The 18,097-nt window shown below is 40.4% G+C and overlaps 2 protein-coding genes across 2 annotated transcripts in view; one reads left to right on the forward strand and one right to left on the reverse strand.

Annotated features, from left to right (window-relative positions):
• The window catches only part of IFI35 (interferon induced protein 35), a 721,240-nt gene that overhangs the window by 439,374 nt on the left and 263,769 nt on the right, over positions 1–18,097 (reverse strand). The window lies entirely within an intron of this gene.
• ARL4D (ARF like GTPase 4D) lies at positions 12,547–16,157 on the forward strand. Its single transcript, XM_075177433.1, has 2 exons — positions 12,547–12,653; positions 14,886–16,157. Exon 2 carries the CDS (start codon positions 14,994–14,996, stop codon positions 15,594–15,596), a length of 603 nt encoding a protein of 200 aa, XP_075033534.1. The 5' UTR covers positions 12,547–12,653; positions 14,886–14,993; the 3' UTR covers positions 15,597–16,157.

Genomic DNA, 18,097 nt, shown 5'->3' on the forward strand with positions numbered 1-18,097 from the left:
CCAGGGTCCCTCCAAATACTACATACTTAACAAAGCAAAATGTACACTAAAATGTAATAAACCTAACTCTTGTTTTCAGCCCTGTAGGGCTAGAGGGGGACACTATCTCACTTCAAGGATTAGCCCAAGGAGGCGCAGCCGCCCGATACGTGCCTTCATGCCCAGAGGAATCGCCGCTCTAATTCAGTTTTCCTACAAGCAACAATCCATTCCCGGCAATGCAGTGGAACGCATGTGCGTTCCAACAACAGGAAGTTCGGCATTTGGAACGCAAATGCGTTCCAAATGCCGAACTTCCTGCTTTCACATGCGTTCCACTGCATTGCCGGGAATGGATTGATGCTTGTAGGAAAGCTGAATTAGAGCGGCGATTCCTCTGGGCATGAAGGCACGTATCGGGCGGCTGCGCCTCCTTGGGCTTGCGCCCGGGGCGGTCGCACCGCCCGCACCGCCGTCGTTACGGCTCTGGGTGCAGGAGAAAGGAGCAGACAGCACGGCAAGGTCCAAGAACGGGTTATCCCAATGCGGGTCAAATACCCTGGGATATCAATCAACGTGGGCAAAATGTTCACCCGGGCGCACATATCATCCTTCACCTTCACTTGGGGATCAATTATCCCAGGCAATCCAGAACCCACAGCCCCTCTGGGCTGAAAGGAGTGCTACCACAAGCCGAGCCACAAGGGCCGTACATATATTAATAAGTATATTTAGGAAATGTAAATACTATTCATTTATTGATGGGGCTGTTTGCAGGGAGGGAAATATTTTTATTTATTAAATGGGAATACTGTTATTTTAATGCTGGGGCTGGAGGAAGGCCTAATTATTACTCGTGGGTGCTATTGATTTAACGCTGGGGCTGGTTGGAATTTTCTAAATGTACCCTACTTTTTTCCAAATAGTGCCCCCAACATTCCAGGATCCAGACAAGCCATAACTAAAGAAACCAGCAGCCACAGGAGGTAAAAGTGACAAAAACAGGTAGGATAGAGAAGTACATTGTGAAATTTTGTAATTCTAGTGGGACAATCCCAATTTTTGGTGACTGTTCTGCACAATGTAAGGGGCAGGCCAAGACTGTGAATTCTTTATATACACACTGCATTCTTTATATACTACACTATGGTGCTAGATGTCCTGAAAGTCAGGAGTGCACAACAATGCAGGTTTTTCTTCTGTAGGAGGGTGGCCTAGCGCTTTTCACCTGCTAGCAATGCCCCAATGATACATAGCCATGCCCCCAATCGTATGAACACACCCACTCCCATTTTTTTTTACCGTGCTTAAATATAAGGGGGGTGGGATAAAGTTGTTGTACCAGGGCCCTTAATTCCTCTTGGCAGGCCTGTTCAACCTAACTTATGACAATTTATTTAACTTAACTTAGTTTATCAAGGTTAAAAAAAAAAACAACAGTGACAATATTTTGGAGTATGTTTACTAAACTATGGGTTTAAAAAGGGGGAGATGTTGCCTATAGCAACCAATCAGATTTTAGCTTTAATTTATTTAGTGCATTCTAGAAAATGACAGCCAGAATCTGATTGGTTGCTATAGGCAACATCTACACTTTTTCAAACCTGCAGTTTAGTACATATACCCCTTTGTCTTAACATACACGCACATCCACAAGAAAACATAAACATATATTGAGGCAACAACACACAGACACATATTGCATACAGATACAGTTATACATGATTTTACATGCAGACATAAGAAACAGAAATGCAGTCATGCATACACAGCTTACTGCAGTGGTGTATGTGGTCCTGTGGGGAGTGTAAAGTGCTCAGGGGCACTTCTACTTCACAGTATGAGAGCATCAATTGACCAAACAAAATGAAAATGCAAAGCTCTTGGTCTCCAGGCACATGAATGGCTTAATCTACTGTATGTGGTGTGCTATGAATATAGTAGTATGTACTGCTCCAGACTGTCGCCCTCTGGATCTGCCCCTGTGCTAGTCTTGATGGGCCTATTTCTGTAAGGAGTCTTGTAGCTGCAGCTCTATAAGGCCCATTTGGAATCCAGTCCTGATCTCCCAGAGTGGAGGTCCAAAATTAGGCATTAAACTCAAGTAGTTTTGCAGAGCTAAACAAGCTTTGTACATACTTGCCTCCTTTGTGATGTCCCCCTTTGGGAGGTTAGGGACGGAGGGGGCGAGATTTGGCGAATCACGTCATTGTTGGCCATTCCCTGAGAATCGCGTCATGGTGGCTCTAATCCTGCCCACTTCACTAGGAAGTGGGCAGATGCAGGAGGTTGCCCTACTTTCCCGGGAGACCTACTTGGAATTCAGGAGTCTCCTGGACATTCCGGGAGAGTTGGCAAATATGACTTTGCGGGCTACCTGTTTAACCATTTCATTTCATTTATTCAGCCTGCAACGCCAAGTGCATTTTAAGTGCAATAAGTGGCACATTACTACTACTAGCCTGAGTTCTGCAATGAACATCTCAAGTCGCCAATGCTCAAAGTAAGGGCAACTCCTTTCACCTCTGCAGGCACTGCACTATTGACACACTAAGCCATACGCTTTGTCTTTTATGATTATTTTTGGCCATTTGGCAACTTTTCCCACCTTTATTAAATCGGCAAACACCTGCTTTAAATTACCTAAATAGCATTAAATATGCCATTAAGGATATGTCTATATAGAAGGGGAGCAAAACATTATGCAAACAAAATTTTCACCCTCTTAACCCTCTCATTCCCTCCCAAACATATGCTAGGGGAACAAAAAACATCCGTGCCGACATAGCCATACTCAGTAATTAGTTCATCTTAGGTTGTTTCCGTTGGAATATAAGTGTAAAAAGCAGAAGTGCACTGTTGCCACAATGTGAAAAAATGAGTATTCGTACATAAAATAATATAACAACAGTATATATAAAAAAAAAATATTTGGTGCAATAATAACAGAATTCTGACAACAAGGGGATGTCGGGATTGTCTATTTAATGTGTTTGACTCTTAGGGGCACATTTATCATTAATCGGCAAAAGTGAGAAATAGTTATCAATCCTTATCGCATGGATAAGGATTGAACTATTTTTCAAATTTATTAAAAAGGGAACACAGAAACAGCAGTTCCGAAAAACTGCTGTTTCTGTGATAGAAAAAAATCACACTTACCCCCCTCTTCGGATGCGCTGTCTCGGGATCTCCTCTTCGTTCCTCTTCTTCCTTCAATTGCGCATGTGCAGTGCACATGCGCACAAAGTCCCCACTCTGTCTCTGCAACTATCGTTGCAGAGAGAGCGCGCTGAGTGACAGGGAGGGATCATGTGATCCCTCCACACATGCGCTGTCCAGCTCTGCTCTTCGGAGCAGAGCTGACAGCAGTGGATTTCTTCAATTCTTATAATGTACGCCAGCTTCAGCTGGCGTACATTATCAAGACAAGTTCCTGGAAAAAAAATTTTTTCGGGACTTGTTAGATTGCGGCCAGAGCAGTCACCATTCTGTTGAATGGTGACTGCTCGCAAAAACGATCAGGAGTGCAAAGCAGCAGATATCCATGATATCTGCTGCGATGCACCTTTAATAAATTTGCGGAGGGCACATTGGGACTTTAATTCCACAGTAAGTGCACAATAGTGCAGTACCGTGATTTGTTAAATATGCCCCTTAGTTAGGTCTATCCTGTTGCAATGATAAACCAAGGTCTGCACAGGCATGTGCAGTGGCATAGAAATCAATTCCACAAACAGACTTCTGAGAAGTCACAATGACATTCGTAAGACATTTTCCTTGGGCTTTGTGTTGAGCATTAGAGTATACGTAAGCGTGAAAAGGGAGTTTTGCATCACTGTCCATTCTCCATACATGCCCAACACAATCGGAAAAATGAATTCTCAATTGCGGGACATCATCCAAAATTCTTGAAGGCCCTGGCAGTGCTCCCGAGGCACGTGACCCATATACCTATTGTGTTTTCATAGTTACATTACGTTTGTTTGTGAAGCTCTGCGTGATATAACTTTGAAATATACATTCTGTAACAAGTAATTTCATATTCATGCTGTTTTTATCTCCAAGAATGTCTACCCTGTAATCTGTTAATGAACTAATCAACATAGATTTCAGTGCTGTTTAACAAGGTGTTAATGAAATACAGGTGTTAAATAAGACACCAATTGATTGTGTCAGTCACTATTGTTAACACAAAAGCCTGGGGAGTGTCAAGTCTGTGTAATCAGATTAGAGATTAAACTGTCTACTGATTTGTAAATGACTATTAGGTTCTCATTTTTTTTCTTTTTAATGCTTAATAGCACATTGTTTAAATCTTAATCCCATTAGCAGACTACACTACTGTCCAGATGCCTTCTATAGTCACAAAGGTCATAGTTTAACAATCTTTTAGGGCAAAGATAGGCAAACTATGGCTTCAATCTCTTGTTTATTTTCCTCTACCACAATTTTTTCTTATTCTCATGGTTGTATTGTTTTAGGTACATTAGGCAAACAGATATTACCGTATATACTCGAGTATAAGTCAACCCGAATATAAGCCGAGGCACCTAATTTTACCTCAAAAAACTGGGAAAACGTATAGACTCGAGTATAAGCCTAGGGTGGGAAATGCAGCAGCTACTGGTAAATTTCAAAAATAAAAATAGAATTAACAGTTCCATTTTGATTACTTTTTATAGATGTTTTTATACTGTGTAACTTTACCTAGATTGCACCACATTAGGCTAATGGCTACCTGGTACACCATTATTATGCCAATTTGCTAATCAATGAGCTGTAGCCTATGTTCCAGGTTTGGGCAACCTTCAGCTCTCCAGTTCTTCTGGACCATAAGCAGCTGCCACAGGCTGAAACTTGTACAACAGGTGCTACAAGTTCTCTACACCTGATAAATGCCTCCATGACAGCTTACAGAATTCTGCCCTTAATAGTGTCTGGACATCATACATAAAGAGGGGACGTTATTATGAGAACACAGGAGTTGTTCTGTAATTCCTTTATAAAGTGTCTTCCCTAGTTTAGTTATACTGTGAGAGAACCATCTCTAGAGTAAATGGTAATGTAAATCCATACATTGCAGTCCCTTATCTATATTCAATTGCAAAAAGTATGAATCCAAATAAAAGTGTGAGTGAATAAAGTTTGTTAAGCGCCCCCTTCCCCCCCCGTATAAGTAAGCGCTCCGTGCTTGGGGAATAAAGGATGATGTGTCCCAGGCACTGCACTCACCTTTTGGGTCTATCTGGAAGCCGCAGTTGCAGTGAAAGGTGGACATTTTCCTGGCAGCACCCGGAGCCCAAGACGCAGACGATCAGGAACAGCAGTCTGCAACGGGACCCGGGAGAACTTCTGCGCATGCGCAGTCTAATGCCGGGCAGCGTCTGAGTGAGTGCTCAGCTTTTCCTGCACCACCCACCTTGCCCGCTCTGCTGCAGCCTGCCTTGCACTAAGTACGGCACCTTCTCTCCCCACTAGGGATGCCGCTCAGCTACCTCACCCCAAGCAGCACTCGAGTATAAGCCGAGGGGGGCTTTTTCAGCACAAAAAATGTGCTGAAAAACTCGGCTTATACTCGAGTATATACGGTACATTCGATGTCATGTGCGCTATATACATGTGCTCCCACTCTTGAACTGCACATGGGCAGGAATGTGTATTTTACATACATTCAGAAGGACTCCAATCAAATCAACAAAATTGTCCTTACTGCAAAAACACATGCAAAGAGAATCATCTTTTTACATGATTGGCTTTGTGGGAAATGGTGTACACACTGGACCATGGCATTTAAAATATATGCACAAACACTTCTTGGGGGTATATTTGTTAAACTGCAGTTTGAAAAAGTGGAGATGTTGCCTATAGTAACCAATCAGATTCTAGCTGTCATTTTGTAGAATGTACTAAATAAATGACAGCTAGGATCTGATTTGTTGCTATAGGCAACATCTCTACTTTCAAACCCGCAGTTTAGTAAATATACCCCTTGGTGTGCATCACTTTGTCAGTGTACAAGACACCTACGGAACAAGCAAAAAAGTCCCTACAGCAGACATTAAACTTTCCCACCTGCTTTGGAGGTTGCCATGCTGTAACTTTTAGTTCCCCCAACAACTGAAGAAGCTTCAGTTGAGACCGTGGCCAGTTCACCCCCAAGGTAAATTCATTTGTAAGTATGGATATTGAGATAGAGGTTAAGGGATATATTTACTAAAGCTTCTAAATGGAAAAGTGGAGGTGTTGCCCATAGCAACCAATCAGAATCTAGCTATCATTTATCTCGTACACTCTACAAAATGACAGCTAGAATCTGATTAGTTGCTATGGGCAACACCTCCACTTTTACTTCTAGAAGCTTTAGTAAATATACCGCTAAGTGTCAAACTCGGTTAAAATCTTGAATGTCCATTATATGAGGTCAGGTTCTCCGCCCCCCAGAATAAAGAATGATTGTTGTATTTGACCAGGAGGAAGAAAAACACACTAAAAGCATAAATAACCATGTATGTTTTGCTGGGAATTCCTATGTCTGAGACATGTTTTATTTGGTAAAGAGAAGCATGGACTGTACCATTTTGCATGATAAACTGACCACTAGGGGGAAACATTTTTTTTTGTTTGGTATTTATGAATAATATTCCATTTTTTATTTTAGCTATATTCAACATTCTATATAATAGATTTCCCTCAGAATTAATAATCTTTATGCTAAACATTTCCAGAAAAGGCATGAGAAAGAAAACCTTCCTTCTTATAGGATACTAGCAGGGTCACCCGGCGTTGCTCAGGTCCAATTTGTAATGTGCAGCAGTTTTATATATTAGCAAATTATTTGGTAAATAGACCAAAAAATGCTATTTAGAAAATAAGATTTGTTGCTTTGTTGCTTTGTTGTTATGTCGTGTTGTTTCCTTCCAGCAGTCAAAAAATAGCTTACAAGCAAAAAAAGATGAGAAAGAGAGAGAGAGATTGCTTTTAATTTTAATATATTGAAATGCAATCTGGCACTGTTAAATAGCTTTGTATAGAATCTAAATTAGCATTTCACTAGGACCAAATATAGACTGTGAATAATCTTATATTCCCTGTATAATTCCAATATTAACATGTTTTCCTATTAATCAATATTTTTTTTTCTTAACGCCAGCAATGATATTAACGCAAAAGTCTTCATATATTCTACATACAAACACAGGTGTTAATGAACAATGTCTGGCAGACACAAGCCTCTGGTAACACTGCACCACTCTGTATACTCTGTTACTATAGTAATAGTAGTCTACTCTATATGTGTGGTGAGAGTACATAATTAATGACAATTCTCTTATGTCAGCAGACACAAATGGGAGGGACTGCCATTGCAGTACATTGTGATTTAGTCTGAAAAGATTTTCACACATAATGAAACAACAATCCCAGTGCCACTACAATATATGCTCATAGACACTGCACCTCAGCGGTCAGTAATCATTCATCTATCCGTAAAAAGAAAGGACATCGGTAAAAACAAGCTCTTTCTTTCAATCTACTTGTCAGTCAATCTGTCAACGTATTTCATATATTCAAAAGATTTGCAAAACTGGTTTGAAATGCATTAGGTGAATTGGATATACTGTAGAAATCATTTGTTGCATATAATCCCACACCGAGGGGTATATTTACTAAACTGCGGGTTTGAAAAAAGTGGAGATGTTGCCTATAGCAACCAATCAGAATCTAGCTGTCATTTTTTAGAATGCACTAAATAAATGAAAGCTAGAATCTGATTGGTTGCTATAGGCAAAATCTCCACTTTCCCAAACCCGAAGTTTAGTAAATCTAGCCCCTAGTCTGTTGTATATAGTCACACACAGGCCTAAGAAGGACAATTAACACTTGTATATTCGGACACACTTTTGATTGTGTATAGGAATGCATGCACACACCTTGACAGATTTCATGTATAAATTAATATGATACACTATACACAGCAAACAGTACCACAAAAGACTAAAAATTACACTTAGGAGTAATACTTTTAAAGGCTAAGGTGGCCGTTATAAATATTTCCCCTAAAATTTGAATAAAACCGAATGGTCTATTTGGTACTATAATTCCTAATTTAGGGTTTATTGTTGGTAACATACATACTCTATCAGACTGTATCTAACAGTTAGCTGTTTCTACAGGGTCTGCATCTTTAGGGGGCTCGTGTCATATGATATTATTACTACAGAATTATATATCTGATGTCAGTGCGTTTTAAATCACTAGTGTGTGATTTCAAATCCACATATGAGCTGATCCCAGAAGACCATAACAGGTACTGTTAAATACACTATAACTATATGACCATCAATACAATAAAGGATCTGAATTATATTTACACAATAGAACTAAGATTGGAAAATTTAGAGTGAGAAAAGTACACATATGAATTTAGTTCAATTTAAGAACCAAACATACACTTTAATAGCTTTCTTGTGTGTTTATCCTTGTAGCTTTATAACCAGGGATTCATACACACAGTCATTTAACTACTAGACTTGGGCGCCAATTTACTAAGCTGCTATGAGCCAAAAATCTGGAGAAGAAAGTTGTGATTTGCCAGGGCTCACTAATGAGCACGGACATGGTAAATTCAAGCGTAAGTTTTTTTTTATCACTGCGGTATACAGCGATACAAGATAATTCTCCTTTCTGCTCACTGCCCACCAGTTATAAATGGACCCCTAAGGGGTTTATTTACTAAACTACAATGAGCCAAAAATCTGGAGAAAACAGCTATTTTCTCCAGATAATGGCCATCACAGAAATCAAAGATTTCTCCTGCCTTACCCTGTCTTATGCTGGTCATAGATTTCTACAGGGACTGCGGTGAAAACTAAGTAAAGCTTAGTAAAGCTCACCACAGCTTAGTAAAAGCTTTGCTTTTCGCCAACAGCCTTAAAAACTAACACAGTCTTGAGATGGGATTAGCTTACCTCTTTGATGTACCATCCATGGAGAAGTCTATCTTCATCCAGCACCGGGTCCCATCGTAATAGCATGTGCAACCTTAGCTGCACATGTTCAGCAGGCACTAGGGTCAGATCATCCATTCGCCGGAAACATTAGTCTACCAGTGAAGGAGGTTTTAGTTAGTTTAGATTGGAGGGAGTTCGCCAGGGCTCATGGTAAATTCAAGTAGCAGTACATTGTATCACTGTGGTATGTCCCAAAACTTCCATACAAATTGATACTGGATTCTTCAAAAATATTTTAAACACACAAAATGTAGTTTACAAAATAGCCACTAGATGGTGCCAGATTCATGTTCCAACACTAATGAGAAGGTTCAGTTGCCCTACAAGTGCAAATATCTTCAGGTCTATTTAGTTGAGTGATAATAAAGTGTGATAATAGGTTGGTGGACTACGTGTAATTATGTTACTAATGTTGAGATGTCCCACAGAGTTCTGGCATGCTAATACAAGCTGTAAGACTCCCTAGTTATCATACAATGCATTCCAGCTGCCTGTAGACTTGCTACTGTGAGACACAAGTTGGTCAACAATGAGATTATTGGTACCTTTGTAGTGATGATAGACATATACATAACAACAGCAGAATTTGTAGCCTCATTTACAGGGCCAGTGCTAGCATGTCTGGTGCCCTCCTACAAAAATGTAATTTGCGACCTCCTCTTTAATAAATTATTTGTTCATTCAATAATACTTTCTTCTTTTAATACAAATTATATAATACACTTTACTAAAGAGAATAATGCAAATAAATACGTTAAACAGCAAACATTTATTGCAATATGCATAATATAAATGAAGCATATGTATTCTTTGTAAAGAAAATGTACATTTTTGTCAAATTAGTTTGGTGAGAAATAGAGCAGAGAAAAGAGAAAAAAATGCCTTCTACTTCATCACACTATTGCCCACTCATCACACTGTACCCCCTTCATCACTTTTGCCCCTTCATCATCACACGTTTTCCCTCCATCATCACACTATGCCCCCTCCTTCATCACACTGTCACTCCTTCATCACACATTTGCCCCTTCATCACTGTCACTGTTCCCCTTCTATCACACTATGCCCCCTCCTTCATCACACTGTCCCTCCTTCATCACACTGTCCCTCCTTCATCACACTGTCCCTCCTTCATCACACTGTCCCTCCTTCATCACACTGTCCCTCCTTCATCACACTGTGCCCCTCCTTCATTACGCTTTTGCCCCTTCATCACACTATATAACCCCTCATCACACTGCAGCCTCCTTCATCACACTGTGTCCCTTCTTCATCACACTGTCCCCCCTTCATCATACTGTGCCCCCTACTACATCACAATGTGCCCCCTCCTTCACACTTTTGCCCCTTCACCAGACTGTGCTCTCTTCTCCATCACACTGTACCCCCTCTTTCATCACACTGTGCCCTTCATCATCACACTGTGCCCTCTTTCATCACACTATGCCCCCTACTTCATCACACTGTGCCCCCTTCATCACACTGTGCCCCTTTATCATCACACTGTGCCCTCTTTCATCACACTATGCCCCCTACTTCATCACACTGTGCCACCTTCACCACACTGTGCCCCTTCATCATCACACTGTGCCCTCTTTCATCACACTTTTGCTCTCCATCACACATTTCCTCCTTCATCACACTGTGCACTTTGATTGGACTGTTGCACCTTTATAACACTGTCACCTTATCAAACTGCCCCTTTCACCACATTGTTGCCCCTTTATCACACTGCCCCTCTTAGTTCCTTACTTACCTTTCTGTGACCTTCTCTTCCTCTTCTGTCTTCTTTTTTTCAGTCTTCTGGGTTCTCTCTGCGCGAGTCCTCAATGACAGTGTCGGGACATGATGACATCATGCCCGACAGTCAGTGAGAAGGGAACAAGGAGAAGACAGCCACCGTCAGATGATATGCAGCCAGAAGTATTTTTATTTAACTGGCCCGGTGAAGAAGCAGGGAAGGCAGGCTGAGCGGAGTGCCCCTCATTTTTTTAATTAAATCAATGATTTTCAACTTACAGAGACAACATATTATTAATTGTAATAAAAAGAAAATTGTACTCTTTAATTTTATTGTGTAAATAGAAAAGGGATTCTTAACTTGTGGGTTGGTACCCAACAGTAAGTTCTGTCATGGTTACCAGAATGGTGATAATGGGCATGCTTGATAAATAGGCTCCCCTAACAGGGATTATCTCTGGCAGTAACCTCATTAATATATATATATATATATATATATATATATATATATATATATAGGGTGAAGTGCCAGCCAAAGGACACTTTGCGTTTGAAAAATAAAACCCTGTGTCCTGTTCCTAAAACCACATTTAAAAGATAGGCTGCTGCTCACGGACCATTGCTGTGTACTTGGCCCCCAGGCTAAATTTTGTAAGCCAGCCCCAGCCCCTGATTTCTGAATTCTTCAGGTTGCTCCTTTTTACAGGAACATACAGTCATCTACTCCTAAAACCCCCTTTATACAGAAAAAGAAATAAATTGTTATCTTAAGTATGACAAGCCATTGCTTGTAATATTGAAAGCTACCCCTAGAGGGCGGACACATATTACTTTTTGAGAACTTTTCTATTTCAACCAAAACAAATGCATAGTGGAGTTATTTCGTAACACCTTGCTGGTGATAACCTGGTTCTGTATAGGTGACATGGCCAGGCTGGGTTGGGGCATCTGCTGCCCTTGCCGAGACATTGGGCTGGGTCACAGGGCCATCTGCATTTTATGCCCCCTTTAAAATGTTCCTAATATGCTGCTGAGTCAAGTTTTGGGCTAAAATGTGCCAGCCCTCCCAAGAACACCCCAAAAAGTTGACTCACTGTTACGGGAAGGAGGAATGCAAGGAAATTTACTATATCTATGCAGGGCCGGTGCTAGGGTCCATGGCGCCCTAGGCAAAATCGGTGCCCTCTCCCCCCCCCCCCCCCTGCAAAAACGGCGCACTCCTCCCTCCTCCCCCCGTCTTTTCTTACCTTGTCTCACCACCGCCGCCTCTCTGCTCCATCTCCTCCCCTCCACTCACTGACACTAGTAAGTGGAGGGGAGGAGACGGAGCAGAGAGGCGGCGGTGGTGAGCAATAGCCTCTTCCCCCCCCCTCCCCATGCATCTGAAAGCTGTGCGGCGGCCGTGACAGGTATGGTCAGCGGTCGCCGCACAGTTTTAAAATTAATTTCCAGTTCTGTGGCGCCCTCCAGAGCCCGGCGCCCTAGGCAAGTGCCTAACCTTGCCTAATGGGAGCGCCGGGCCTGTATCTATGTCAATCTCTAACTATATAGTGTAATATGTATATACATACAATGACATTTTTTGTTAAAACAACGGGCCTGCACTATTTGTTATGCAATTAGCTGGTTTTCATGCACACAGAAGAAGGCTTAACAAAATAAGTATGTCAGTGTGTTCTGTTCTGGTACATAAATCCTCTTTATTAGTCACAGTGATATAACTCCAGCCTGAGTGCAAGGAGTTAACAGGCAGGGAGGCACAGCTTAACTAGGGGGCGTGGTCTAGTGTGTGACGTCACAGAGCTGAAGGAAAGGCTCCGCTTGCTCTACAGTCAGCGCAGAGTTGGACAAGCAGCAGTGGTAGAGGGAGGATAGACCTGTGTGGGAGCCGGATAACAATCATACACAGCTTGTCTGAGCAAGGTAAATCTAATTGCATGGATTGGCTCTTTAATTCATTAAGATTTGGAGCTTTATATGCTCTAAATTGAGTGAGCATTTAATTTGTGCTTATTGGGAATTACTAGAATGTAGCAGCATCTTTACAGTGTCTATGGTATGATATCGGTGTTTGTAAGGGAATATTATATTTAATTGTAATGCCAATTTAAGTGATCGCATATGGTTGGATAAATTATAGAAGGTTAAATGTTTTGATTGGGTTTATAGGGAGTGTTTAGCTCTAATACGAACAGAAATCCTATACTGTTGTTTTTGCATAAGCCCTTTTGATTGCAATGTATTTAGCTGGAGGTGATATGGATGTATATAGAATACTTTGCTTTTTAGAATTGTAACTATAGATATCTAGGTTTCTGAGGGTTCTGTACAGTGTTTCTAGTAATTGTTTGTCTGAGAAAATGCAATGAAGCCGATGCAGAGATTTGTTATCATAACCTGCAATGCACAGGAGATATCTGATATTATTCGTGACTTTACTAATTGCATGCAGGCTGGTTCTGTGGGGTTTCCTCGCGTGTGTGATGTGACAGACTGAGAGCAGATTATCCATACAGCTGGATCAATCTGATTTAATAACCGGTCTGGTAATTTAATCAGACTTAATATGAACAATTCATATCCAGTGCGGGTTATTGAATAAATATGGTGCATATTTTTGTTTATTTTCTATTGCTGACAATATTGTTCAAAAACCTGCCCTATATACATCAGGCAAATATAATCTGTTTCATTACTGTCAGGGGTGGTTTATTTTGTGACTTAAATTTTTTTAATATGTTGTATTGAAGAATCTATGCAGTTGCCTATAGCATGCATGCACCCACCCTCTCTTAGTACATACCCTCTCAACATACCCAATGTAAGTGCTTTACTGACGTTTAGTGCAGGCTCTCTATATAGATTATTTGCTTTCTTGACAAAATGGCCTTTCAGCCCCCAGCCAAATCCATTCAGTGTTGACTGAGTTGCCTGCAAGCCCCCCTCCTCTCCTGCAGTGAGAGGCGCTTTTGTTCCCTGCAGAGGTGCAAATGGATAGTGTGCAAGGGGAGTCCACATGAACAGTGTAAATGTGTCAACCATTAGTTTTCTGAAGGGATTAAAGGGAGACTATGACCGACAATGCTGCCCTTGGATACAGCAAACATTAAGGCTGTATTTGTCTTATCATTTTGCATAGGCAAATAAACACTGAACACATTTGGTTTTAAGTGCAGATAAGATCTGCTGATATCTTCTCCATAACATCTCTGCTGCATTAAGTTGCTGAAAGGTCCTTGTGAGCAATTTGGTTATAAAAGCGTTATCGTAAAAGTACAATGATGCATCATAAAACTCCTTTGATATGAATTATTGCAATTCTAGAAAATAGCTTTTACTTTCTGTACCTCTTTAAACAAACTGCACATATTGTGAGAACCTGTGTAGACCATTCAGAATTCCCATTATGTTCTGCACCAAGTAATTTGTATGTGCAAACTCTTTTAGCAATTACCTCAACCCGATTAATAAAACCAATCTCAAATTTCAAGTTAACAAACTGGTTTTATAACCACTGTATAGAGTTACACATTGGACCCGAGTCATTAAGGAGATCAAGGCAAAAAAAGGAGTAAATTTGATCCTGGACAAACCATGTTGCAATGCAAGGGGTGCAAATTAGCTTATTATTTTGCACATAAAGAAAATACTGGCTGTTTTTTTCATGTAGCAGACAAATAATTGATAGCTTTATTTTTACATTGAAATTTAAAGTAGATCTAGGAATTGCTCTATCCCAACTATAAATATATCCACACATTTTAAATGTAACTGCCCTCCAATGCAACATGGTTTTGCCAAGGTGCAAGTTCCTTTTTTTTTTTTTTTTTTTTTTTTTGCTCTCCTTAATGACTCCGGCTCAGTGAGTATATTTCATTTGTATATACAAATATGCATAGTACACTTAACAATGAATTTCTAGGTGACTTGCGTACAAAAAATCCTTATCAGAACTTGTTTGGTTCCATGCTGTTTTTGTTTTAATGTCTCTTTTGTAGTCTGTGCACATAGGCAATGTAACAGCTGGGGGGAGGGAACTCGCGTTTCTTATGCTTGTTGTTCTCTGTCAAACACCCCCCCATCTTCCCTTGTTCCTGGAACTATTTCTTTATCAGTGCCAGATGTTGCCTAACAGTCTCCTCTCTTCCCTTTCAGATAAGGATTTGAGTGAACATAACACCTCAAGTCTTTGCTATGTGACTCCTTTAAAGAACTTGAGTACCATCTTTTGAAAAGTTCTTTACTACACGGAAATAAACAACCATGGGGAATCATCTTACAGAGATTGCACCAAACACCTCATTTCTTCCTACATTTCAGACCCTACATGTGGTTGTTATAGGGTTGGACTCTGCTGGGAAGACCTCTCTGTTGTACAGACTAAAATTTAAGGAGTTTGTGAAATGCGTTCCCACCAAAGGCTTTAATATGGAAAAGATAAAGGCCCCGGTTGGGAATTCCAAAGCGATCACTTTCCAAGTGTGGGACGTTGGTGGTCAGGAGAAACTGAGACCTTTATGGAAATCCTACACCAGAAGGACTGACGGTTTGGTGTTTGTTGTGGACTCTTCAGAACAAGAGCGCATGGAGGAAGCCAAAGTGGAGCTGCACAAAATTACCAGGACCTCTGAAAACCAAGGTGTGCCAGTTTTAGTCCTTGCTAATAAGCAAGACGTTACCGATGCACTGTCTGTGACGGAGGTGGAGAAGTTATTGGCTGTACATGAACTTGGCACGTCTACCTTGAGCCACATTCAGGGTTGCAGTGCTGTAGATGGCCGAGGTTTGCATCAAGGACTTGAGAAGCTCTATGATATGATTCTTAAGAGGAAGAAGATGCTGAGACACAGCAAAAAGAAGCGGTGAGCTCTCTTCTCTGCGTTCTTTCAATTAATGAGAACTTCTATGTAGCATTGGAAGCTTCTATTATTCTACTGTACCAGTAAACTGAACAATGACTCTGGTGACTGGTTTACTGGTCCTGCCGGTAAAATGATCAACTTACAGAACATTGGTTCTGCTGACCCAACACCGCACGTTTCATGTGAAATCCATCTACATCGGAGTGAAAAATATTTATTTACTGGTACGTTTCAGACACAAGGATATGGACACCTGGGGGAATGATGTTCTGAAGAATACATGCCTATCATTTGCCTTGGATGATCTGAGCACAGGAGTACAAAGAGATGGGGACATTTACTTATTTAATGAAAACAAGGGTAGCATATGTTTATATACTTGATCACCATTTGCTTATCACTTATTATTTTTTTTTTATTTTTTTCCTTCGAGAGTATTTGGGTATTTTTAATCCCTCTGCTCCTTAACACAGAATGAACCATTTTATTTTGTACAAACCTTGTATATGTTTTGTAGGATGTCCACTTAAGTTATTTATAATAAATAAATGAAAAGCAGATTGCAGTTGTCTTTGGTGTGTGTTTCTGAATGTTTGTAAATGTTTTGTAAATAACGTAAAACAATATAAAACTTATTTAAAGGTGCAATGTGCATAAAATCTCATTAGACTGTTTTAATTTTCCAGACCGCACTAGAAAATTAGCAAAACGTGGCTGGTTGCTATGGGTTACAAACAAGTTTATCCACAGCAAACTTTTGTCTTTGTTCTTGTGGTTATCAAAGCTCATGTTTACATGAGGTATAATAAAATAAAGGAATTGTAAAATTATGATCTAAGCTAAATGCTTACAAAGTGTCCATCACTATTGGTGTTATGGCCATTAGTGGTTAAATGCCACCAATATGCTGTAATGCACTGTCCTATGCTCATCAGTACTAATGCCACCAGTATGTCAATCTGTAATATGCAATAGTGTTACTTGTAATGTAACTACTGATCGACAGAAATACTGACAGTAAAACCCACTAAAATGCCTATTGGTAGCAAAGTACAATTACAGTGCTGGCTCCGCCTTCACTCCTGGTGCCTCCGTACTTCCTGCCGCATCCTGGTTAGAGCTAGTGACTGAGCACTTCCCCATTGTGAATTGATGGTGCTTGCATTGGCTGCTGATTAGTCACTGGGAGCGACGCCCACACATGCCACATTATAGATAGGAACCTGAAGATTAAAGTGTTAATTATTATACTGTAGTAAGTTATTTTACCTGAGTAAATATTACAATATGTGTATATGTACACAATACTGTAATATTGAACCAGGATGACATATGACAGAAATATTTTAGACATTTAACAGTCTGGATAATTAGGTAGATATAGTCTTGTGGTGGATTTTTATGGGCAATTGGTAGAAATACCTGATCTACCAAAATTTACTGTGTAGTGGGCAAATAGTTCTGATTAATGTCCACATTTTCATGATGGCAGAGTAGCAGACCTAAGATTTTTTTTTTTTTTTTTTTTTTAATCAAGGGCATCAGTGTTGTGCATACATTATAGCGAAATCTTAAAATTATTAGTGCGGGTGGTAGAGTAACTGGAATATTGTGGGTGTCTGTACTGTGTATGGAGCAGTGTAGCACAATAGTATAATTGGGTTTCGCTACTGTGTAGATGACCATATTTGATAGAATGGGTATCCGCATTGAGTGAGGTGGTATTGTAGTATGAGTCTATTACAAAGGATTACTCCATACGTTCTATCCCACATGCATATTTGTGTGAGCAGTAGAGTAGTGTTTGTAAGAAGCCAGTGAAGGGCCCCTTTCAGCCTCTGGGACCCCACCTCAAGTACACTGCCTGCATTGTGGGTAGTTCCACCAAGACTATAGCATTTGGTTTATGTGGGGGGTGGGGGGGGGCTGTCTCTTGCCATATAGCACTGGTCTAAGAGCTTTTATTCAAAAGTTATTTCTTAGAATGTGACACAGACTGCAATGGAACTTCGCCTTACTAACCTGGCCAAGCAAGTCGTATGGATGTCTCCAATTGAAGTGTTATGTGCGGTTGGCTACTACCTTAAAACATTTTTATTTTGCTCAATGTGTAGTGAGAATTTTATTAAACCATTCTATATATTATTCACAGTAGCTTAGCATGGTGACCATAATGGAGTTGGAGAGCTTTATGGGAACCACTTCATGTCTGGGACTAAATGTTTACCCGACGTGTCCTTCCAAGTTATAAGAGCCACTTTAATACCTGCTGATTCATTGGTATTTTTGGTGGAATGCTCAGCAGGTCACCCTGTAGCACAGGTTACTGCCCATTCCAGTTACCAGTCACTATAGTCGGTGTCTCTTCTAGGGTGCCTGACGTTATCATTATGTTACATAAAGCACATGTTCTAGTTTATTGTATTTTAAATGGGATGATGTAAACTCATCTAGTAGTTATATAATGTGCTTTGACATAACAGCCAGTACATACTTCTAGGTGAG

This window comes from Mixophyes fleayi, chromosome 6, assembly GCF_038048845.1.
Source record: "Mixophyes fleayi isolate aMixFle1 chromosome 6, aMixFle1.hap1, whole genome shotgun sequence".
In the NCBI taxonomy this organism is placed as follows: domain Eukaryota; kingdom Metazoa; phylum Chordata; class Amphibia; order Anura; family Limnodynastidae; genus Mixophyes; species Mixophyes fleayi.